The 20,340-nt window shown below is 50.6% G+C and overlaps 1 protein-coding gene across 2 annotated transcripts; it reads left to right on the top strand.

The window, feature by feature from the left end:
* The first annotated feature begins 253 nt into the window (after positions 1-253).
* ACVR1B (activin A receptor type 1B) lies at positions 254-19,442 on the top strand. 2 transcript variants are annotated; one of them, XM_074564985.1, is made up of 9 exons: positions 254-406; positions 9,470-9,709; positions 10,987-11,235; positions 12,445-12,675; positions 13,052-13,219; positions 13,796-13,952; positions 14,462-14,586; positions 15,224-15,354; positions 16,156-19,442. In XM_074564985.1, exons 1-9 carry the CDS (start codon positions 301-303, stop codon positions 16,279-16,281), a joined length of 1,533 nt encoding a protein of 510 aa, XP_074421086.1. In that variant the 5' UTR covers positions 254-300; the 3' UTR covers positions 16,282-19,442. The 2 variants fall into 2 exon arrangements, with proteins under 2 accessions (XP_074421086.1, XP_074421087.1); XM_074564986.1 differs by lacking the exon at positions 254-406 and adding an exon at positions 1,580-1,598.
* Positions 19,443-20,340: the final 898 nt, after the last annotated feature.

The following is a 20,340-nucleotide window of genomic DNA, read 5'->3' as shown; positions in this document are numbered from 1 at the left end:
ACCGGGGTTTTGGGGTTCCTTGTCCGGGGTTTTTGGGGGTGCCCACCCCCCCGCGTGCACACACACACACACACACACACACACACACACACACACACACACACACCCTTCCCCCCTACCCCGCAGGCTTCCCCCCCCGGCCCCAGCCCCGCTCCCTGCCGGCCGACCCGCCGCCGCCGCGCCCTCCCCTTTAGGCCGCTCCGTCCCCTTTAAGGCTGGCCCCGCCCCGCGGCCGCGCGCCGGCGCTCGCCCCTCCCGCAGGCGCTGGCGGCCGCTCGCACCGAGGCCGCGGCGCTCGCCATGGCCGCCCGCCCGCCGCCCCGCCGCCGCCCGCCGCTGCTGCCGCCGCCGCCCGCCGCGCTCCTGCTCGTCCTGCTGCTGGCCGGGGCGCTCGGCGGGGCCCGCGGTGAGTGGCGGACCCCCCCACACGCGCACACCCCGGGCCCGGCCCCGCACCGGGCACAACATGGCGGCGCGCCGCCCCGCCCCCGCCCGGCACCGAGACCGTGAGGGGAAGGGGGTGGGGGAGGGAGGGTGAGGGGAATCGTGAGGGGAAGCGGAGGGGGGGAGATCGCGAGGGAACCGGAGGGTGCTGAGGGGGGCGAGAGTCGTGAGGGGAATGGGGAATCGATGAGGAGAACCCGACGGGGAAGGCGATGGAGGGGGGGGGCAATGGCAAGCCCGGGCCCGGTGGTGAGGTCGGCCCGGGAGGGCTGTGGGGCAGGTGAGGGGGGGGTTGAGGCCGGGGCGGGGGGGAGATTTTAGGGGTGGGGAAGAGGGTGCGAGAGGGTTTGGGGAGATGGGGGTTTCCTCTAGGCGCCGGGGAGGGACCTGAGGGGTCTGAGGTGGGGGGGCCGTGGGCAGGGGGGGCTCTGGGGAGGCAGAGGTGGGTGTTTTGGGAGGGAGAAGGAATAGGGGAGGAATCCATGGGGTGGGGGGGGGGTCCTGGTAGGTGTAGGGGGGTCTCTGGAGGCAGGAAGGACTTAGCGTAGGGTCGGGCCCCGGGGGTGTTCGGCAGCGTCGAGCCCCCTTGGGGCGTCGAGCCTGGCCGGAGGGGGAGGGGGTCTGGCAGGGGGGGTGTGTAGTGCGAGGGGACCCTCCATTCTGTCTGGGGACCCGTCCCCTCCGCCGGGGGGACAGCAGTGTGTCGGGGCGGGGGGGATGCGCCAGGAGGCCCACACTCACCTTGGCTTTGGCCGGGGAGAGAACTGAGAGTCTTACAGCCTTCAGGAGATAATGAAAGATGGAAATAAGTATTTTTTTCCCGAAGTGAGGACGAACCAGGGGGTCAGTGTGTGTTGGGGGTCGCCAGGGGTGTTTTGCAGGGAGCCAGGCTGGGCCTGGGGCAGGGCTGGGGGGGGGGGTGGAAGCGCCACCGTGTTGTTTCTGGGCCTGGGTCGGACCTCGGGAGTTCATGGCTGCTTCCCATCGGCCTGTGGACCCAGCCGAGGGGGGTTCGGACCCCCCCTGTGTGCTAGAGATCACAGTGTGGGCTTAATATATACCTTGCTGGAGTCTGTGGGGTTTTTTTGAAAGAAACCTTTCCAAAGCCCTGTGCCTCTGGATTGTGACAACTGTAAATATTTGTTTGGAGGGAGGTGAGTGAGGGAAAACTCTTTGTTTCGGTTGTTTGTTCTGTGTCGATCCTTTTTCTTTACCTGGGGGGGTGCAGCCGCTGCTGCTTCTGGGGGAAGAACCAGAGGTATCAGCTCCACGCTTTTAAAGACATTGGCCCTTTTCCCCCGGCGCTGGATGGGCCCGAAGTGTCTGTGAGCACCTCTTGGCAGGGCTGGTGGCAGCGGCTTCTTCAGTGTCCGAGGCTTTGCCACACAGTCCCTCTCTCTGTGGCTATCGGGGGAGATCGCTGCTTGTGTAACGCAGGTACCTGTTCCAACAGGAACCGCACTGAAACATTTTTCTCCTCCCCAATCCTCTCACCGTCCGTGTTATATATTACCAACCGACTGCGAGAAGGTAATAACTTTGTGCGTGCAGATCTGGACTTGTTGGCTACAGAAAATGGCTTTAAACCCCCACTAGGGCAGTAGGTTAGGGGTGTATTTGCGAGTCCTGGTGAGTCTGGTAATGCAAACCTGTGTTAGGGGAGCGTGGCCGGGCTTTGTTTTAGCCTAAAGTAAAATCCAGCCTTGGGAAAGTGTTTCAGCTTTTCTGTGATAAATGGCAAAACAGGACCAATTGAGACTCGTCACACATCTGCTCTCAGACTTTCACTTCACATATTATATACAGCTGGTGTTTATTAAAAAATAAATAAATAAACAAACAGGAAAGGGCCAATTGACTGTGCGTATCTCCTGGAAACTCAGACAATTATCAGTGCCTTTGATACTGGGCTCTCTATGGCTGGCTATTGTTTCCGCTCAGTGCCTGCTGTACATTTCTCTTCGCGCCCTCCAGTAAAAGGTGTGGGCTCAGCCTGGCTTCAAGGTGCTCGAGGGAGCTGCGTTTGTGGAGCAGGGTGGCAGGGAACAGGGACCCTAACCCTGCAAATTGTCTGCTGCTCAAGCAGCCATGATGCACATTTGGTCTGCGTCCTCAGCCGGCAAGGGCTGCCCTTACTATTGTGCTTTATACAAGAGATCTTCGCAGCTGCTTATTTCAGGGGAGGTTGGAAAGACATCCTAGTTTCAACTGTGCTTGGAGCTGTGAACTTCTGTGTGCGTCATTAAATGGAGTAGAAAACATCCCCCCACCTCTTCTTCCTTCAAAAAAAAAGGAAAAGGAAAAAAAAAAAAAGGTGCCTCTGCAGCAATGGTTACAGGGTGGTTGTAGGTAGGCTTTGTTTGCGTGCTTGAAATAAAGCAAAAGAATACCGTCGGGAGCAATCTTGGGCCAGCAAATCTTATTATTAACACCTGCTTAAAATATTTACCCGGTTAAATCAGGCAAACTCCGCATGGTCCATAAGTTATATCTTACAACTTTCCAAGAAAGACTTCTCTAACTGGAAATTAAAAACAGGGTCCAACAAGCATTCTTGAACTCCTTCAGCTCCTTGGCCAGACAGCTTGGATTTTTTTTTCCCTGGGTATGCCGTCTGCTGCCAGTAGTGGATGCTCCGGAAATCTGTATTGCGAAAGGAGTGAAGTAAAACGTCAATTCTCTTAACAGCAAGCAAAGTTCACTGGGTGTTGACCAGTGGAAATATGTTCTCCACCGCACAGCCAGCGCGGTTATCTGAGCAGACCAAGGAGGAATTGCTCGTCTCGAGGGAGAAAGCTGCGATGGTATTGCAGGGATGAAACCTTCGCTGGAGCTGAGCTTGTAGAGTCAGACCCTCATGTGTGAGCTGTAGGGGGTGGGAGACCTCTTTTCTCCTCATTATTTAAGCCACTGGCTTTCCAGCCTCCCTTCTCGTTGGTTGTGGACCCATATATTTATTTTTTTATCAGAAAAGCGGACTTCACTGCACGTTAAAGCCCCTTGACAAAGGCTTGGTTTTCTGGCTCTTGCTGCCTTCTGTGGGCTTCTTGGAAGTAACCTGTGGACTGCTGGGTGTTGGAACATAGACTGCATGTTAAACAACTCATTATTTAGACTCTGAAAATACATGTGCCTGTTGCCTGAGAATACACAGCATTGGTTTTAAGTCTTGAAAGCCATCAGTAATGTTCTGTGTGTCTGCCTTGCCATGCGGCTGGTTTGCAGGACTTTCCTCCACAGCACTGGTGTGGTATGGGTGGCTTCTAAACTGGTTTCCTAACAAGTTAAAACACAAAATAGGTGTCAGCCCAGAGCCTGGAGAAAGAGTTCGGAGCCGTATGTCTGTTTTCTGAGTTGAAGAGCAGCAGAAATGTCAGGCTTCTTCTAATTAACCTACTAATCATGAGACTCCTGTCAATTCGCTTATTTAAAATTCATTTAGAAGCTCTCCTTTTGTGTTACTTGAGTAGATGCAGGGAAAGTTCTTCACTTTAAAGGTGAGAGCATGTTCTTCCTGCCCCCTTTTTTTTCCATTTAGTATGTGTTTTCTGCTCAGCTGTGATGTGTTCATGTCAGGTTCAACCTGTGCCAGGGGACTGCAGCCAGCTTGAAAAAGTCGAGACTCTTGTTTCCAGCTTTAAATATCCTAGTATAATTTTTAGTTTCTGGATGACTTGTGTGAAAGTGCTTTTTTTTCATAGTACTTTGCAGCTAATTTTAACTCCGTTTCATTTAGCAGCAGTGGGTCAGTAGATTTCATAAGCAAGGAGCAAAAGAGATGTTGAGATCTGAAAGTAGGAGGAGAAGTTGATGGGGCAGTGAGATGTAGGAAAGATATTCGAGGTGGTGGTACTACATCTGCAGAAGGGCAAATCTGTGCTCGTTTCTTCAGCTGCTTTGAAAGAAAACAGGGGCATGGGGAGGGTCCAGAAGTGGCCTTGCAGTTGATTTTGGAGGTGGTGGGTGTGGGTGAGCTGGCTCTGGGGCTTGGAGAAGATACTGGTGGGCATATGTATATGCCCATATATATATTTTTATACAAGGCGGGCGTTTGGACTCAGATGTATCCTAGAGAGGGATGTGGGGACCCCAGTTGTTGACACCAGGCAGGAGAAGAATCGAGGTGAATATAATGGAAAGTAAATCTTTGTTTTTGAAATCTCTATCAGATGGCTTTGACTGTCCTTTTGAATGTGAAGCCCTGGTGGTTTTCTCGAAGCACCGTTCTTGGGGTGGTCTGGTTGAATGAGGAGCACAAAGGTACTCCTGGCACAGACCTCTGCTGCCTTGCCACAAGGAGTGGATTTTATTCCTAGCCTGCTCTTGGGCAAAACGCTCTGTGATAAAGGTTATTCTTTATTTATTCCGGCACAGCATATAGTGAAATACTGAAAGGTATTTCTCTCTTCCAAGCATGTTTACACATGTCCCTCTTCATTATAGCATCTAAAGAAACAGCAGAGGTACAAACCCAATTGTTTTCCATTTCTCTTGCTAACATTATGCTGCTGCAGCATTAAAACATCACTACCAGATTGGGTCTCATTAAGTTAGGTGCTGTACAGAGACATAATAAATTGCAGCTCCTGTTCCAGAGCCTTATAAAGGCTCAGAAGTCAGGGGAATCATTGTTGTTCCAGCCTTTATTCAAAGTGTTGAAAAAGAACAGCAGCTTACAATCTCTGCAAAAAATCTGTTTATCTGGTAAATACGTGGGCGGTTATTGGCAATTTTACCAATGATCATCTTCAGGTTAATTATCTTAATACATCTTGATCAGGTAGTGTTTAGCCCTGAGAAAATGTCATCTCGCCATAGCACAGCTTCAGGAGATTTTGGAAAATGTATTCCAAAAGGTGCTTAACACCACTACATTAGATTTTGCTGTGAAACTTTCCCCTGTCTAGCTGCATAGACATCTTGACACATGCAATCCTGTGCGAGAATAAATATGTGCAAAATGAGCTCAGATAGTTGCTGAAGAAGAAAAAAAAAAAAAAGGAAATGTTCTTTGACTGTCAGAGCTTAATATTTGAGTCTCCCTGGAGCCTAGAGCTCTAATCCACGGACCCCCACCTGTTTGTTTGGATTCATTTTGTAAACAGTCGTTGCCTTTAATGGGGGAATTTGGTACAAGAAGGCCTTCTCTTGTTTTCCTCTCTGCTGTAGCTAGTGCAAAGGGATACTAATACCTCTGTGCCCAGTTCCTGCCGGGAGCAATCCTGCTGCCACCCATGGCCCTGGCTGGGAGCCTCAGGGGGAACAGAAGCACCTCTTGGGCTCAGGGTGGTCACTCAAAGGAGTAGCCGGCCCTGCAGACAAGCCCTGGGCTGCGTTAGCCGAGGGTCAAGGAGAGTTTGTCCTTTGGCAGTGCCAACTGACCGCTCCGGTTTTCAGGAAGAGCAGTGAGGACCAGCACTGGGCTGGCTCCCTCCAGGGACTGATGTCACGACCGCCCGCACTCTGCCTTGGATTAAATTGCAGTGAGGGTTTGCTTCCGTGTAAATACCAACCTGATCCATCTCTTGAGCGAGAACAAAGCTTTCATTCTGAGGATCTGCAGCTTAATGTTAGGCTTGTTTAAACAGCTTCTTTAAAGGGTTGGGTTTGTCTCCCAGCAGAATGTCAGCAAGAGTGTGCTGAGCAGATAGAGCAGCCTCTGCTGCCAACTTCTGTAGCACCTTCCGTGCAGACTCATCCCCGGGCGTTTGCACTGCCCCGGCTCTCTGAACTGCTCTTTTGTTTTCCTTTGCCCCATCTATTTTCTTCAGCCCAGTTGGTTTCTTTTATTAAGTAGATTATATGTTTTGCTCAATAGGAGCTTTTCTTCCCAAATGAAAAGAATGCCGTTGGCATGAAAAATGCTTTTATTCACTCCTGTCTCCTTTTGCTTCGCCCAGGTGTCCCCGGCTGCTCTCGGGAGCACCCCAGAGATGCCCAGCGGGGGTCTCCGGGTACCTGTCCATTTTCTGCCCCCCACCCGAGGGGAAACAACAGTTGCTTTTTCCAGGCTTCTGCTGTTCCTGATATGAGAAGAATTTTCCCTTCTGGTTAATCAGACTTGAAATGCTGGACCAGCACGGCTTGCCCTGTCATTCTCCTCTCTGCTGGCAGCGCCCTAGTTCCCGGCGAGCCCCGGTGCAGACAGGCCTTTCCTCCCCGGCACAGCTGGTGCCTGCAGGAACTGGCGGGAGGTGATGCTCAGGGAGGAACGTGGCTGTAGTCATGGTAGATGTGTATCCTGGGCTTTTTCATAATAAAAATAAAGAGAGAGAGTCATCTCCTGGCTGCACGAGGGAGGCAGGAGCTGGACTTCAGCGTCTACCCATGGATTTGACCGTCTTCCCTAAAATCTGAGCGCACCTACCTGCAGCTGGAGGTTATGGGCAGGAATATCTTGAAAGCCCCTTGAGGGTCTCCGGAAAGGTGTAGCAGAAGTACACACGTGTGCTGAAGCCTTAATTGTCTTTGTTCACGCTGCTTTCCTTGTCATAGGGGGTTTTGAGGTGCAAACATAAGAATCGCTGTTAAAAAAGAGCGGTTGTCTCAAAAGGGGGGACATCAGCTGACACCACCAGGAGGTGGACTGAGGCCGTGCTCTGTGGGGCATAACCCTCAGCAGGAAACTTCTGCTTTCTGCACAGGACAGATAAGGATCTTCTTCCCCTGTCCCTGTGCGCTGGGGCTCACGTATCATACCTTGCAAGTAAACTCTTTTCTTTTTTTTTTTCTTTTTTTTTAATTCTACAAATGAAACTGATCAGATAACGACCAGCTCTTCTGCTTTCCTTCTCAAAGGGATGCTTAATTTCAGGCCAGATACTTCAGTAAGAAGTTTACAAAACCAGTTTTATTAGTGTGTTGAAGTGTTTTGTTTACTTGGGAGCTTCTGGAAGCAAAACTGCCATAGCATACAACATCTTGGGTTGGAGACCTTAGAAATGAGTCTAACAGGAGCAAAGTTCAGTTTTGCTTTATCTAAGCCAAGTTGAAAAGAACCTACATGGTGAAATATGTGTGGTTTAAATGTTTTTAATTTGTACCTTGAGTTTTTGATGAAGTAACAAATGAGATGCTTTAAAACACTATTTCCTTTTAAGTATACTTGAAGGTAGGAATGTGCCCTGGCTGCTCTTTCCTTTCTCATGTTTTCATAAAAACTCCATTATAACCAACCTTTGTTCCCCCAAGTGTGCGTATTTTTCAGAAGAATTGTCTTTTCTGTGCTTTGCTGACCGCTGGAAAAGTGTGTACTCAGAGCTGTTTGTCAAGTTGAACATTAGTGGGGTGTGTTTTTCCTTTCAATGTAAAGTTTCCCCTTAAAAGCTGTGTAATCGATGGGTACGGTGCTCTCAACCCTTCTCGACGCGGTTTGGTCTCAGGGTCATCCCTGTCCATTTTCTGTTCTATGTCCCTTTTCCCTGCCCTGTGCTAAGCGCATAGTAATAAGCTACGTTTGCTCGTGATGCTTTTTAAAGGCATCTCTCTTAACAGCTCTTCTGGGTTTTACTGGCTTTTTACTGCTGCTGCAGCTTTGAATCTGTGGGTTCAAAACTTGGCAGCGTCTGCGTTTGGCCTGTCTGAAATACTGCAGCCCACCTTTGAGCTGTTAGGCAGCTCCCGACAACAGCTGGGAAACAAAGAGCGCAGTGTCCAGAGAGAAATGAGTAGCAATTCAGTTAGCCTAACTGGTTTTCCTAGGACAGTGGAGATAAGGGATAATGGGTGTCTTCCTCCTAAATGAAGAACCCTGAAGTTGATCAACTCATTTTTAGTTAAGCTCGGGGTAACGTGCCCCCAGCAGCGTAACTCTCTGTGCGTTAGCTGGGAGGGATAGGCTCTTCCAGTGCCATGAATATCCTTGGATGCTGCTGCTCCTTAAATCTGCTGGTTGCCAGAGATGGTGAGTGAGGGCTCGGCATTTCCCTTGCCCCACGGCAAGGTGGCTGACACACACAAATGTTGACAGTGACTTTCATTTGTGTCTTTAAACTGAGAGAGATTACAGGCAGACATAGAAGGTTTAGCTGTCGGGCTGGGGAGAGTTAACCGTGGCACTTGTATCTTTTAAAGCCCTTCTTCAGACTCTCTCTACCTGAAAGACCATTTCTGCAGCGGGTAAGTACATGTTTCTGAATCCCTCCGGGGAGGCTGAAAGATCTGATGAAAGCAGAAGAAAATACTGTGTGCTGCTAAACAAGCCCCACCCTTCTTCTTGACATTGTTGTATTCGCTCTTTGTTCCCGAGGATGGCGATGCCTGGGGATTTGCTTTCAGTTTTTCAGGCAGCTTGAGAAAAGCACAATGACAGCTGGGAGGCGGAAAAATGTGGGAATCTGCCTTGGAGTTTCTCCTTCGCTCTTTACCCAAATAATCTTGGTGGAGAGCAGGCAAAAAGCCAGGAATGTATTTGACCCAAGGTAGTGTCTCGGATCAGGAAAGCAGTAACTAAATAAGTGGCTGATCTGGTTGGGTGTAGCACGCTTGGCCTGTGAGTCAGTTTGGATTGGTTTTGTTTTGGCATCTGCCAACCGGTTGTTGTCTCCCGCGAGCTGGGGTGGTCGTCCCTCGCCAACCCCTAATGGGCAGCTCGTCTTTGGTGTAGATGGGGAAGCCTGGACAGCGAGTTCGGGTGAAGCCCAGTCTGTCAGATGGAGTAATTGTTGTTTTCAGTTTGCGTTCTGACCCTGGGTTGGCTTGGGAGTGGATCTCGGTAAAATCTAGCCTAGTTTGCAGGGATGACTTGGGTTATCGCTCTTGGTAGTTGCAACAGGGGCAGGAAAAAGGGCTGTCTGGGCAGTCGCCTTCTGGAAAGGCTTCTGTGTTGTATTGTGTGCTTCAGTTGGGTTCTTGAGGGTCTGAAATACTGAGTATGACTTGTTGTGTTCCTAAAGCCGGTTCTTCCTGAGCCTAAGAATGGCCCGTTCCCTCTGAAATGGGAAATTTCCAGAAGAAAGTTTTCTCTCATTTGAGCATTCGGTCTCTGGTGGGTTTTAAGGAGGGTTTCTTGTTTTGCTTTCTGCAGCTTTGACGTGTTTGTGCTCCGACTGCAAACAAGCGAACTCCACGTGTGAAACGGATGGCGCGTGCATGGTCTCAGTCTTCAACCTGGATGGTGTTAAACATCACGTTCGGACCTGCATTCCTGAAGCAAAATTGATTCCTGCTGGGAAACCCTTCTATTGTCTGAGTTCAGAAGATCTGCGTAATACTCACTGCTGCTACTCTGATTTTTGCAACAAAATTGATTTGATGGTTCCCAGTGGTGAGTAGAGAGCTAAATAAATCGTCTGTTTGGAGTGGGGAGGGAATAAGCTGTCTGTTTGGGATTGGGAATAAGGAGTTCCCTACCTCTTTTCCCTCCTTCCTTTAGGTTGCTGTGTGAACTTGAGTGCTGGGTTTATTTCCTTGATCTGTAAAGTGGAAATAATAATAAACTACTTCAAATTAAAATGTGAAGTTGCTTGAACTCCCCTGTGGCCGACAAAATGTTACCAGATGATGAGGTTGTACTTTAGGATAGGAGAAGCTTCCAAAGTTTGGGGTTTTTTTTCCCCACCTGCACTCAGTAGCTCTGTGTTACGAGACTTCTCTCGCCTTATCAGCCCTGCTGCTGGTATCCTGCAGGCTCCTGAAGGCAGCAGCAGCAACGTTCATCTATGCTTAAATATAAGTGTCTACTGCCTGCAGTGGCCTGAGGATGGTGCGTGTTCCCTGGGCACAGTTTGGATCCCTTTTTCTGGCGCTGAGTTGTGCCGTGGCCTGCCTTTTATCAGATAAAGTCGCTTTCCTTTTAGGACTGCACATCTTTTCAGTGATGAGCCATCAGTATGGGAACGTTGCAGCAGCTTCAGAGTGAAATGTGTGGGGCAGAGGGGTGCACGGATTCTGAACAGGCGAAGAGGAAGCAGCCCTGCCTTTTTGAGTGCGGGTGTGGGAAACGTCTGCTTCTTTCTAATTCCTGGGACACAGAGGGCACGCGGTACTTCCTCATACCTCATTCCGCTCTGGTTTGGGCAGTTATTTAGTGGGTTGTGTGAAGACTCCATTTTTCTTGGGTGCAGTGGGGACGTCTTCTCTGTTCTCAAAAAAGACAAAAAATTGTTGTCTTCAGGTATGAGCCTTTACTGGTTGTTACAGGGTGAAGGGGAGAGAGGGAGAAATGAGTCCTTACTTACCGATTGGATTTTCTCCCACTTGGAGAGTTTGCGTGGAAGGTAAAATGCAGGCTGTTGTAGCAAATTCAGCCCAGAACAGGCTCCCACCCCCTTTTAAATAGCAAGTGCCATAATCTCTGATCCTGTAATTGAAGCACCATCTTCTTTTGGGGATTTTAGCTGTAGTTTGCCTGCCTGGTGACTTGATCAGTCCCATGTTAACACTGTTATTTGATGTGTCCTCTACCATCCTGGAACAGCAAGCTAAAATTGTCCAGGCTCTGAGAGGATAATTAAAACACTAGAAGAAAGTCCTTAAAGAATGCTTGTGAAGGAGTGATAATTTTCTAAAAGTGTCTGGTTTTCTCCTCCCTTTCCTTTCAAGGACACCTGAAAGATAACGAACCCCCATCGAGCTGGGGTCCTGTAGAGCTGGTGGCGGTGATTGCTGGACCTGTCTTCCTTGTGTTTGTTGTCATGATCATAGTAGTCTTTGTTTTTCATCACCACCAACGAGTCTATCACAATCGTCAGCGGCTGGACATGGAAGACCCCTCTTGTGAAATGTGTCTGTCGAAGGATAAGACCTTGCAAGATCTGGTCTACGATCTCTCCACCTCTGGCTCTGGTTCAGGTATTAAGATATGACTGGAAATGACAAATGAGAACGTGTAATTCTAATGGAGGCGTCTGATCTGGGCTCCTGGTTGCCACAGGTTGTCCGTTGCCTCGTCAGCCTGTTCCGGTTGCCCTGTCATGAGTAATGTGGAGGGTGTGTTTTAAATCAGTCATGCAGTAGATGGTGTGGCTACAGCCCCGTGTCGGTGTTGAGTGCTTGGGCTGGGTAAGAGCAATAGTTCAACTCCTCCTTAACTGCTGATGTGTAAAAATAGTTTTGTGTAGCTTTCCTCCTTTTCTGCAAGAGGATAACTCTTAACGGCTACATCTATTTCAAATCTAGCCCTGGAACCGGATTTGGGTTGGAAACAGACGTTAACTGCTAACCTGGGGGTTGTTGGCTTTCAAAGGAGGATGCAGGATGTCACCTGCATCAGAGCCGGGAGGAAAATGGGAAAGATCCCAGCAGCTGAAAATTTTACAGCATGCAAATACTGCATTTGTACAGCGCATTTCAGCCCAAAGGACCCTTGGGTCTTCCGAAGTGAACAACATCCAATGTTCACTTTTGTAGCACTTAAAAGAAATCATCCCCAGAACAGATAGGGAAGTCATCGTTTTATTCATGGCTGAACTATGAAAGCAGTTAGGTTCAAAAAATGAATTTTGCAGCAGATGGAAACTGTAGGATAATCCACAGAGGCAGAGAATATAACAACCTGGTATTTGACCAGGGAATAAACCTTTAGCACCGTATCGGCTATATATAAAATGTTTTGAGATCTCTTCTGTACACGCTCTCAGCAGGTGAGCTCTGTAGCTTACGTAAGAGGTGGCAGCTACGTTAGGGCTCTTTTCTTAAGAGAAATTCTGGGGCTTGACTGCTTTTTAGCAGAGTCTGTCTTCAACGAGTTCCACTCTTTGCATATTCAGGCTAAAGTTACTTTGATCTGCCGTAGAGCAGAAGTTCCCCAGCTGCTCCGTGCCTAATCACTGGCAGGTTTCAAGCTACTTCAAAGTGATATGCAGATACTGCCCGAGCAGCCAAACGGCACGTCCTACACAGGAGCTACCACCGTTTGCTGGTTTGGGGCTTGCTTGGGCTGCTGGTTGTTATCAAATGTAGAGCCTCCTAGGTCTGGAGGTGCTCTACTTCAGACTCTTGGGGTTTCAGGAGTTTCTTTTGCTGCCGCAGGCGTTCATTCCTCCGATTTCTTGTCTGTAGGTTTGCCGCTTTTTGTCCAACGGACTGTGGCTCGGACGATTGTCCTGCAGGAGATCATTGGGAAAGGCCGCTTCGGGGAAGTGTGGCGTGGCAGGTGGCGTGGAGGTGACGTAGCTGTAAAAATCTTCTCTTCCCGTGAGGAGCGGTCCTGGTTTAGGGAAGCGGAAATATATCAGACCGTTATGCTGCGACATGAGAACATCCTGGGATTTATTGCTGCGGATAACAAAGGTAAAACATGCCTCAGTCCCGAGAGCGGAGGCTTCACCAGTCTGCTCTTGGGAGTTGCATTTCTTCACTTGGATTTACAATGAAATGGTTAACGAAAACTGTCAGCGTGCTTTTCAAATAGCTGCATGTTTGAATGTTTCTTACCAAAAGATGGTAAAATTACTGCTGTTGTCGAGAGGCATGATGGTGCATTAGCTGTACCTTGCAAAGTTGCGTTTTGCCTTAAAATTCTTTACCTTATTTGCCCCCAGGCTGGCTGTTGAGCCTCCTCCTTGCCCAGCAGCTCTCCTCTGCACCAAAAAGATAGGGTGCAAAGCACTGGATGGCTCCGTGCTGTCCCTGCGTTGTACCCGACACAGTCTCTTTCCTGCTGCAGATAACGGAACGTGGACTCAGCTGTGGCTCGTCTCCGATTACCACGAGCATGGATCTCTCTTTGACTACCTTAATCGATACACGGTGACTATTGAGGGGATGATCAAGCTCGCCCTGTCTGCTGCTAGTGGGCTGGCCCATCTACACATGGAGATTGTGGGTACTCAGGGTAAGAGCAAAGTTTGAAAAGATGCTGGGAATTCTTGAGGCGGGGGGAGTAAAGCCGAATTGACCGGGGGGACTGATGTGCTGCACAGAAAACACCGGCTGAGTCAGCCCGGATGCATCTGGTCAGTATTGACCAGAAACAGACTGCTTGCTTTGGCTGGCTGCAAAGTGGGTTAGCCTCGCGCTGGCTCCTGGGAATTATAGCAGCATTTCACGTCCCCGTCCTAAAATTGGTGCTACTTGGGTGGGGTGTTAGCGTAGGCAGCAGCAGAATTATAAACTCCTTACGTCCCCGTCAACGTGTCTGATGCCTGGGACAGTGGAGTTTATGTCCCTCTTGAGGCCCCTGGGTGCTACTGCATCAGCGGAGCCTCCGAAGCGTGAGTGGAGCCTTCGCATGCCAGAGGCTGGCAGCACCACGCTGTTCTTCAGCGCTCAAGTGTATCCAAACAGGAAAATGTGTTGCAACACTGAGAGTTTAACTAACGCCCTGAAATCCGGTACTGCCTCTGCGCCAGTTTGACTAACAGATTTCACCAGACCTTGACCCCCGCTACTTTTTGTTTTGTTCTGTTAGGAAAGCCTGGGATTGCTCACAGGGACTTGAAATCCAAGAACATCTTGGTGAAGAAGAACGGCACGTGTGCCATCGCCGACCTTGGTCTGGCTGTCCGGCATGATTCGGTTACGGATACGATTGATATTGCACCAAATCAAAGGGTTGGAACCAAACGGTAGGAGAACAGTGTTCTTGGCCAGCATTTGATGGCACCAGAGTGTGACTAGCAAATGCCTGAGCTGCTGATTGAGCACTGGTGAAATTCTCTGTCTTAAGCGTTTCCAAGTGTCTCACCAGTGCCAGCACCGTGCCCAGATGGGTGTCGAAAGGGCGTCAGTACCTTCATCTCCAGGTGCCATCGAGCTGAGGGGTGTAGGCCAGCTATACCTCTCAGCACCAGGGAGCTCATATAATACTTGATAACAAGCTTGGCATTCTCAAAAGCCTTTGGCTCCTGCTGTCTGGAGCCTGATGTGCTTCTGGACAGTTTTAGCTCTTTCCCAACTTGCTATTCTTTTTGAGTTATTTTGTTCACTCTATTAGACCACGGGGTCCGGTTCTGTTCTGATTAAGGCTGTGCAGAGCAGAATTTTGTCTGCTGGGAAGCGCTATGTGGGGAAACTTGCCATTTACTGTCTTCCAGAGAATCCCCTCTCAAAATTAACGTCCTCTTCTGTTCTGCAGATACATGGCCCCCGAGGTCTTGGATGAAACCATTAACATGAAGCATTTTGATTCATTTAAATGTGCCGATATCTATGCCCTGGGCTTGGTCTACTGGGAGATTGCTCGAAGGTGCAACGCGGGAGGTAATACCCTTCATGCTCCCGGGTTTCCCAGCCTTGGTGTTTCTGTTGGTCGGGTGTTTGTGAGGTTCGAGGCGAGCCTGGAGAGCAGGGCTGCAGGAGGAGGGGTCTGTATGTCTTGCTACTGAGGGAGTTAACGGACCCGCAGCTGCTGCTACGGCTGGCCTGGGTGGAGAAGTGGGAGAAGTGGGGGTTAAGGCTCTGACTGGTGGCTGATGGTCCTTTGGGTGGATTTTAAGGAAGTGGTGGTGCTAATTTGGTGGGTGACTTTCTTCCCCCAAATTGGTGTAAATGAGGGTCTTGGCACATCCAGCTGCGGGCAGGAGTGCAGCACCGTGGTGCACGTGACAGTCCTCCTGCCTTCGGCTCCATCGAGATTCAATGGGCCTGCCTCTGCTGGGAGGTGTTGATCGCAGCACGCTGACTCTGTTCCAGCTTGGGCAGCTGCATTTTATTTCCCTGAATTTTTCTTGTAAACTCCAATCCCAAATTCTTCGTTTCTGTTCTAAATAACTGCAAAGTGTTGACGCATCTCAGCCATGAGTCATGGAGTCCAAAGCAGTATCAGTCTGCCTTCAGCGAGCACTGTGGTGATGATCCGTTCTCCCAGGAATTGCATTTCCCCTTCTCTGTCTTTCAGGTATCCACGAAGAATATCAGCTTCCGTACTACGACCTCGTACCCTCTGATCCTTCTATTGAGGAGATGCGGAAGGTCGTATGTGATCAGAAATTACGGCCTAATATCCCAAACTGGTGGCAAAGCTACGAGGTAAGGTCTGCTTTCGTCTTCACATCCCCTTCCCCCTCGATAAGGTGAGTAAAAAGTAAGTACGCAACAATTTATTGTCATTTAGACAATGGTTCTCCCACCCAATGACCCTACCCTCCCGGGAAGGGGAATTGAGGGGGGGGAAAAGAAAAAGTAAAGAAACCTGGAAGGTTGGAATATAAACAGATTTAGTAGAATAAGAAGAGATAATTAACGTTAATAACACTAAAGAACCAGTGTCGATACAATTACCAATATAAAATAGATGAGGACTGTACTCAGGGCATTCCCTCAGCAGGAAGCCGTGCACTCCCCGCAGGGGACAGCAAATGTGGGACCCTGCGAGGGCTCCGGCACCGGGGCAAGGAGTTCTCAGGATGGCAGCCAGCAAGGGAGAGAGAGAGAACTTCTGAGCAAACTTCCTAATTTGCATTGAATGTACCGTCCGTGGTATGAAATAACCCTGGTGGCAGCTTGGGGCAAGTGCCCAGCTCTCGCTCCTCCTCATCCCCGCACCTGGTGAGCTCAAAACCACTGAAACCCTAAAACCCGCACGCCGGAGCTGGTGATAAAGTAAATATTTTCACCAGTTGAGACACTAGAGTCTTCCAAAAGTGCGGTTTTCCCAGGCATTAGAAGATAAATCAGTCCTGTGTCGCTCGGAAGAGGACAATACTGGAGGTTGAGCTCCAGTTTTAGGAGGTGTGGAGGCTGCGTGTGTGTCCGGCCAGGCGGCAGCAGCCTGGCGGGGCGACTTGGGAGACAAGGAGAGGTCTGACATCTGCCTTGTTTCTTGCCTAGGCACTGCGGGTGATGGGTAAGATGATGCGGGAATGCTGGTACGCCAACGGAGCGGCTCGACTTACCGCCCTCCGCATTAAGAAAACCCTCTCGCAGCTCAGTGTCCAGGAAGATGTGAAAATCTAGGCGCTGAGCCCCAGCAGGAGGAAACTGCACAGAAGCTGCCATGCTAGAGTAGACGTGTGACGGAGGCCTACCTCGTGTTTCTGCCCAATCTACTGCTACCAACCAGACAGCGTTGACCTATGGGCTGCTCGGCGGGGTGACGGAGCCTATTGAATTGCTCTCCGCCCTGCTTGGGTATGAAACAATCCGAAACCTTTTATGATCACCTCCTGACAGTGTGAAGGCTTGAGAGGGACTTAACCTGAGGGATCTCAGCCATGATCGTAACTCTTGTTTCTTTAACGGAAATCCCTGTAAAGTTCAGCACGCGCGGTGCGCCCCTTGGCAGTGGTTGAGGCCGGGGGTGCTGGGAGTGGGAAGGGAAAAGGAAGGTTTTCTTGCCGTACTCTGAGGATTTTTCCAGGGACTGGCACGTTCACGCAGAAAAAGCATTTGCAAAACAAATGGTGCTCCCTTCTGAGAGGCTGAGCCTGAACAGTTTATCAGCTTCACGAAACCATTTCCCTCCTTTTTCTTAAGCTTGAAAGATTCGAAGTCAAAACCCAGAACTCTGACTGGCTGTCAGTGTGCGCAGTGGTGTTTGCATGCGCGAGGTGCGCGTGTCCCCCGTGCCTGTTCATCTCCTTCCGTAGACGTGCAGTGTCTGCCCGTAGGGTGGCTCATCTCTGTTCGTGCTTTCTGTGCATGTGCAAATCTAGAGTGTCCTTTTTTTGAGCTGTGCGCGCTGGTGCTCTCCTTGTCGAGTCGTGAGCATTGTCTGGCTTGGACGGGCTGCTTAAAACCAGATCCTTAGCTCTCCGATGGGTGCCGTGGCCTCGCCGTCCCTACGCCGGCTGCAGGAACTTCCCATCAGGTTGCCTCACTGCCACCCCCTCCCTTTTTTTTCTTTTTTTTTTGTTTTTGTTAAAGACAAAACAAATGAGGAACTGACTTCACTCCTGGAATCCAGTTGTTTTGGGGTTGTTTTTTTTTTGTCTTGACCCCCTGGGGTTTGTAATTCTTTGTAGGGTGGAAAGGGAGACCAGGGGCTGGGGAGCTGCCCCGGAGCCGAGCTGTGTGTCAGAGGTAGAGCAGGAGCTGCCCGGCTGGAAGGAGATGGGGCGGTGGGGAACTGCAGGAGACCCTCCTGGTCGGAACGCGATTCCGGGGTCACCATCCAGGCACGCTCGTGGCCGCTCAGGGCAGAGCCGGGGTGTTCTCCCACCTCCCAAGGGGCACCCGGCAGCGGGGTGTGGGTTTGGAAGTCCCATCTCTTTTTAATATACATATATAAATATCTCATAATCTGGAAGTGGCTGTGTATAACTTGTGGGGGTGGGGGGAACTGCATGAATTTTCTTTCGATGAAATGCCGAATCACGGTTTGAAGTCATCGGGTTGGTTTGACTGTTGTCTGCAGTTGGGCCCAGCAAAAACGGGAGTAGCTGAGGCCGGAGTCTGTCGTGCTGATGGCAGCATTAAAGGCAATCTGGGAAGTGCCGGTTGTTTGGTGGTTAGGTCAGTATCTACGGTGTATAACTCTGAAGCCATAAATTTTAACTGGAGTAGTTTTGATTTTATTTTTTTTTTAATTATTATTATTATTTTATGGGAGGGTCTGGATTTTAACTTTTTTTAATATTGTTAATTCTTTATAAGAGAAGAAAAACAATCTATGATTATTACCTCTTGACCTGTTTGTTTGTAAAGAAATCGCTGCAAAAAAAAAAAAAAAAAAATGAACAACCAACGAATGCACACAGCTCGATTTACACTGGAACTGTTTCTACTCAAACCTTGCGCCTGCTCTGTAAGGTGAGGTTTCATCTCTGCTCCGGGCGCCGGGGTTAACTTTTGGGTTTGTTTCTTTTTTTCTTTTTTTTTTTTTTTTTTTTTTTTTTGAAACACTCTGTTCTTGCTGTCTGTGTATCCGTCCGTGTGTCCGTCTTCCCCGAGACTCCCTACGAGACTCCCTACCTGTCTGTGACGTTGTGTAAAGTGAGGAGTTGTGTCTTTGCCTCGTGTTTGGAGCCATTTTGCCTCCGCCCGTGGAGTTTGGGGTGGGACAGTGCGGCGCCGAGGTGGGAGCAGTGTACGCCTCATCAGCGTCCGGCTTTCCCTTCCCTTCCCCCTTTGTCCAGCCTCGGATCTCAGCCCCAGGTTCCCATGTGTCCGCAGAACCGTACGTCCCTTAACCGAACCCTTCTGTGTTTAGAAACCGAGGTGGTGGGCGCTTCACCCTACAGACTCTCCAGCTGCTCTGACAGGACCCTGTCGGGTTGGGGACAAATTCTTAACGACTGTGACATAAACTGCCATAGGAAAGCCCATCACGCCGGTAGGTACGTCTGCCGCGCGCTCCCCCCGCCCCGCCGGCGCTGCGGGCTCCGGTTTCCCAGTACGAGTCTCCCGTCCCCGTTAACGGCGCGGGGTCTCCACGAGGACGCTGTCAGCTACGTGACTTGCACTGACTCGCTCCCCCTGCCCCTCCAACTGTAGCCACACACGCATCTGCCTCAGCGCTAAACCAAACGGCCGAGCGGAGCGGTTTCGGGCCGGAGAAGGTCCGAAGGGGTGAGGGCAGGACGACAGGGAATCCCCTATAAGAGAGAAGCCTCATTGAGTAGAGAGACGCCATCGCCAGGCAGTCAAAACCGAGGAGGATCCGTGGTAGGAACGCTGACTATGTAGCATTTACACAGCACTTTTCATGCAACCCTGTGCCGGGGAGGTGCAGTGCGTCCGTAGCTGACCAGTAGCAAACGTAGGAATGTGCCCGGCTCCGAGGTGGCGGCAGCAGCCGGGGAAAAATGCCCCATTACGGGCAGTTGAGGAGAAGAGGCCACCGTCGCAGCTGGGGACGAGGAGGGGGGGGATGTGGGGTGCTGGGGGGCGAATGGTGCTGGGGAGAGGCGGAGGGTCGGAGCTCGTGCTTCTCGTCTGTGGCGCAGGGTGAACCCGTGGTACGCTGGCTTCAGAACAGATCTCTTGGTACTTATCTGCCCCTTTTATTTGTTTGGTTTTGTATATTTTATTAGAAACGGACTGTAAAATAGCCACTTAGACACTTTACCTCTTCAGTATGCAAATGTAAATACAATGTAATATAGGAAATCTTTTGTTTAATATAAAAACGAGGCTGTCGATTTCTGCTGTACATTATTAAAAGTTTGTTTTATTCACGTGAGGTGTTGGGAGTCTCTCGCCGTTTGCTGCCAAGGGTTAGCCGTGGCGTAGGGGGGTGGGAACCGAGTGCCGAGGCCTGCCCAAGCTTATACTCCCCCCAGCCCCAGAGGAGCGTCTGGGGGCGGGGGGGGGGGGGGGGGGTGTCTCATTCCCTGCATTCATCTCCCCGGGAATCCTCTTCAGCAGATCTTAACGTTGAATATTCCCCTTGTTAGTGGCGATGGTGTACTCGGGAGAGGCTGTGATCCCAGCAGAGGGGAGAGGAGGACGCAGCGGAGGGATTTCCAGCCAACGCAGGGACCAGCAGCCAAAATCAGGTCTTTTCCCCCCCACCCCTGCTGTGGGTCGGTCACTGCGGCAGGACGGGGTGGGGGGGGCAGGTCCCCACAGTGCCCCCTGTCCCCCCTGGCATCCCCCCGCTCTCTGCGCACGGAGCCGCAGCTCCGAAGAAGGGTGAATTTTGGTCCAAACCGCCCAGCAGCCCCATAAAATCCTGTTTGCTCAGTTCTGTGCAAGCTGCCCCCGCTAATTCTCCCTAATTAGAGCCTCCCGTGAACGAGCATCTTGTGAGCGGATCAAGGGGAAAATCCGGGGTCCCCCTGGGCTCAGACTCGGGGCGGGGGAACCGCCATCTGGGCTCATCCCCCCCTCGCTCCCGGCTTTGTCTGCAGCTCCTGCCGCAGCCCCCCACACTCTGACCCCGGTGTGGAAGCTGAGACGGCGGGTGAGGTGAGAGGATGCTTTTTGGTTTTTAAAGCAAAAAAATTGTCTTTATTACTCCTCTTGTAGGAAATGTGGTGGGAAAATGGGGCTGGGATGGCTTCGTCCGCGTCATTCCCTGGGCTGCCAGGTCTGGGGAGAGGGATGGGACGCTCCTCTTTGCTCCCTGATGAA

The sequence above is a fragment of the Larus michahellis genome, chromosome 22, assembly GCF_964199755.1.
Source record: "Larus michahellis chromosome 22, bLarMic1.1, whole genome shotgun sequence".
Lineage (NCBI taxonomy): Eukaryota > Metazoa > Chordata > Aves > Charadriiformes > Laridae > Larus > Larus michahellis.
The sequence above is the reverse complement of the archived record's forward strand: the minus strand, read 5'-3'. Positions and strand labels throughout refer to the sequence as shown.